This window comes from Limulus polyphemus, unplaced genomic scaffold (genome assembly GCF_000517525.1).
Source record: "Limulus polyphemus unplaced genomic scaffold, Limulus_polyphemus-2.1.2 Scaffold81433, whole genome shotgun sequence".
Taxonomy (NCBI): Eukaryota; Metazoa; Arthropoda; class Merostomata; order Xiphosura; family Limulidae; genus Limulus; species Limulus polyphemus.
The window spans coordinates 1-1,547 of NW_013747029.1; the positions used below are offsets into that span (position 1 = coordinate 1).

Sequence of the window (1,547 nt, forward strand, 5' to 3'; positions counted from 1 at the left end):
AAAAAATATTCTCTGATTTTTCTTCCTATAAATGATGGACTTTTAGTGACCACACTCTTGTTTACCCACTGCGGAGGCCCAAGAAGCTACGTTGATCCACACACCTATGAAGATCCCAATCAAGCAGTTCAAGAGTTCGCTAAAGAGATAGATGCTTCTCACATTACAATTGAAGCCATCATAGGAGGAGGTAGGAGAGAACAGTAGAGTTGATAAATACTGTAATTAATGTAATTATATGTAATTAATACAATTACATATAAGAGAAGCAACTTTTCATGTCCTCAGATAACCTTTCATTAATCACGAATTTACCTAACTTCCATCGAGGGGATGGATACTTCAGATAGTATTATACTAAACTGTTCCTCTGTGATCCAAGATCAAATATTTTGTAATAAAGTATTCCACTGTGGCCCTAGATCAAATACTTTATATTTCTTTGATAGGTTGTTTAGGCAGAATATTCATAATGAATCTAAGTTTCAAATGGACAGTAACTGTCTGAAGACGAAAGGCGGAAGACTTTCGAAACATTGTCCTCTACATTTGTAAGTTTTTTACAACAGGCAGTTGCTGTCCATTTGAAACCTAGGTTCACTTGATATTTCCATATTTTATAAAACCAAACAACACATAAATATTACAAATGATGTTTCTTTTTTATAATGTGACCTAAAAATATATTGGACCTACTTTTAAAACTGGTGTGAGTAATAAAATTGAAGGTTTAGGTTTCATTTTTACTACTAATTATCACTATCTTCAGTATTTTTAGATAAGAAATCAGAACTTACAACAAATTAAAATTTGATCTTGTACTGAATCCACGTGACAAATGATTCTAAATATGTGGTGTGCACAGGTGAGTTTGGAGACGTCTGCTGGGGAAAGCTCAGAGTTCCATCTCGTCCAGAAATAGCCGTCGCTATTAAAACTTTGAAGCCAGGGTCACCTGATAAAGCTCGCATGGACTTCCTAACAGAAGCAAGCATTATGGGTCAGTTTGACCATCCAAATGTTATTTATCTTCAGGGTGTGGTGACAAAGAGTAATCCCGTTATGATTATCACAGAATATATGGACAATGGATCACTTGACACATTTTTAAGGGTGAGAGTTCTTGTGTGAATGTTGATTAAATAACCATTGATTTGTCAGATTCTTCATGTTAAGTTCATTTTTGGGAAGGTGATCAGGTAACTTATCTCTGGATTCATTGTTCAGGTTAGTATATTGTGTGACTAGTGATCAGGTAACTTATCTCTGGATTCATTGTTCAGGTTGGTATATTGTATGAATGGTGATCAGGTAACTTATCTCTGGATTCATTGTTCAGGTTAGTATATTGTATGAATGGTGATCAGGTAACTTATCTCTGGATTCATTGTACAGGTTAGTATATTGTGTGAATTTTGATCAGGTAACTTATCTCTGGATTCATTGTACAGGTTAGTATATTGTGTGAATGGTTATCATGTAACTTATCCCTGGATTCATTGTTCAGGTTAGTATATTGTATGAATGGTGATCAGGTAACTTATCTC

The 1,547-nt window shown here is 34.6% G+C and overlaps 1 protein-coding gene across 1 annotated transcript; it reads left to right on the top strand.

The window, feature by feature from the left end:
• Positions 1–46: 46 nt before the first annotated feature.
• Positions 47–1,113, top strand: LOC111084589 (ephrin type-A receptor 5-like; the record flags this gene model as incomplete). Its single annotated transcript, XM_022381258.1, has 2 exons — positions 47–190; positions 866–1,113. Coding segments are annotated over 2 exons (392 nt in total), but the record flags the coding sequence as incomplete, so codon positions are not given.
• Between the last annotated feature and the right edge of the window lie 434 nt (positions 1,114–1,547).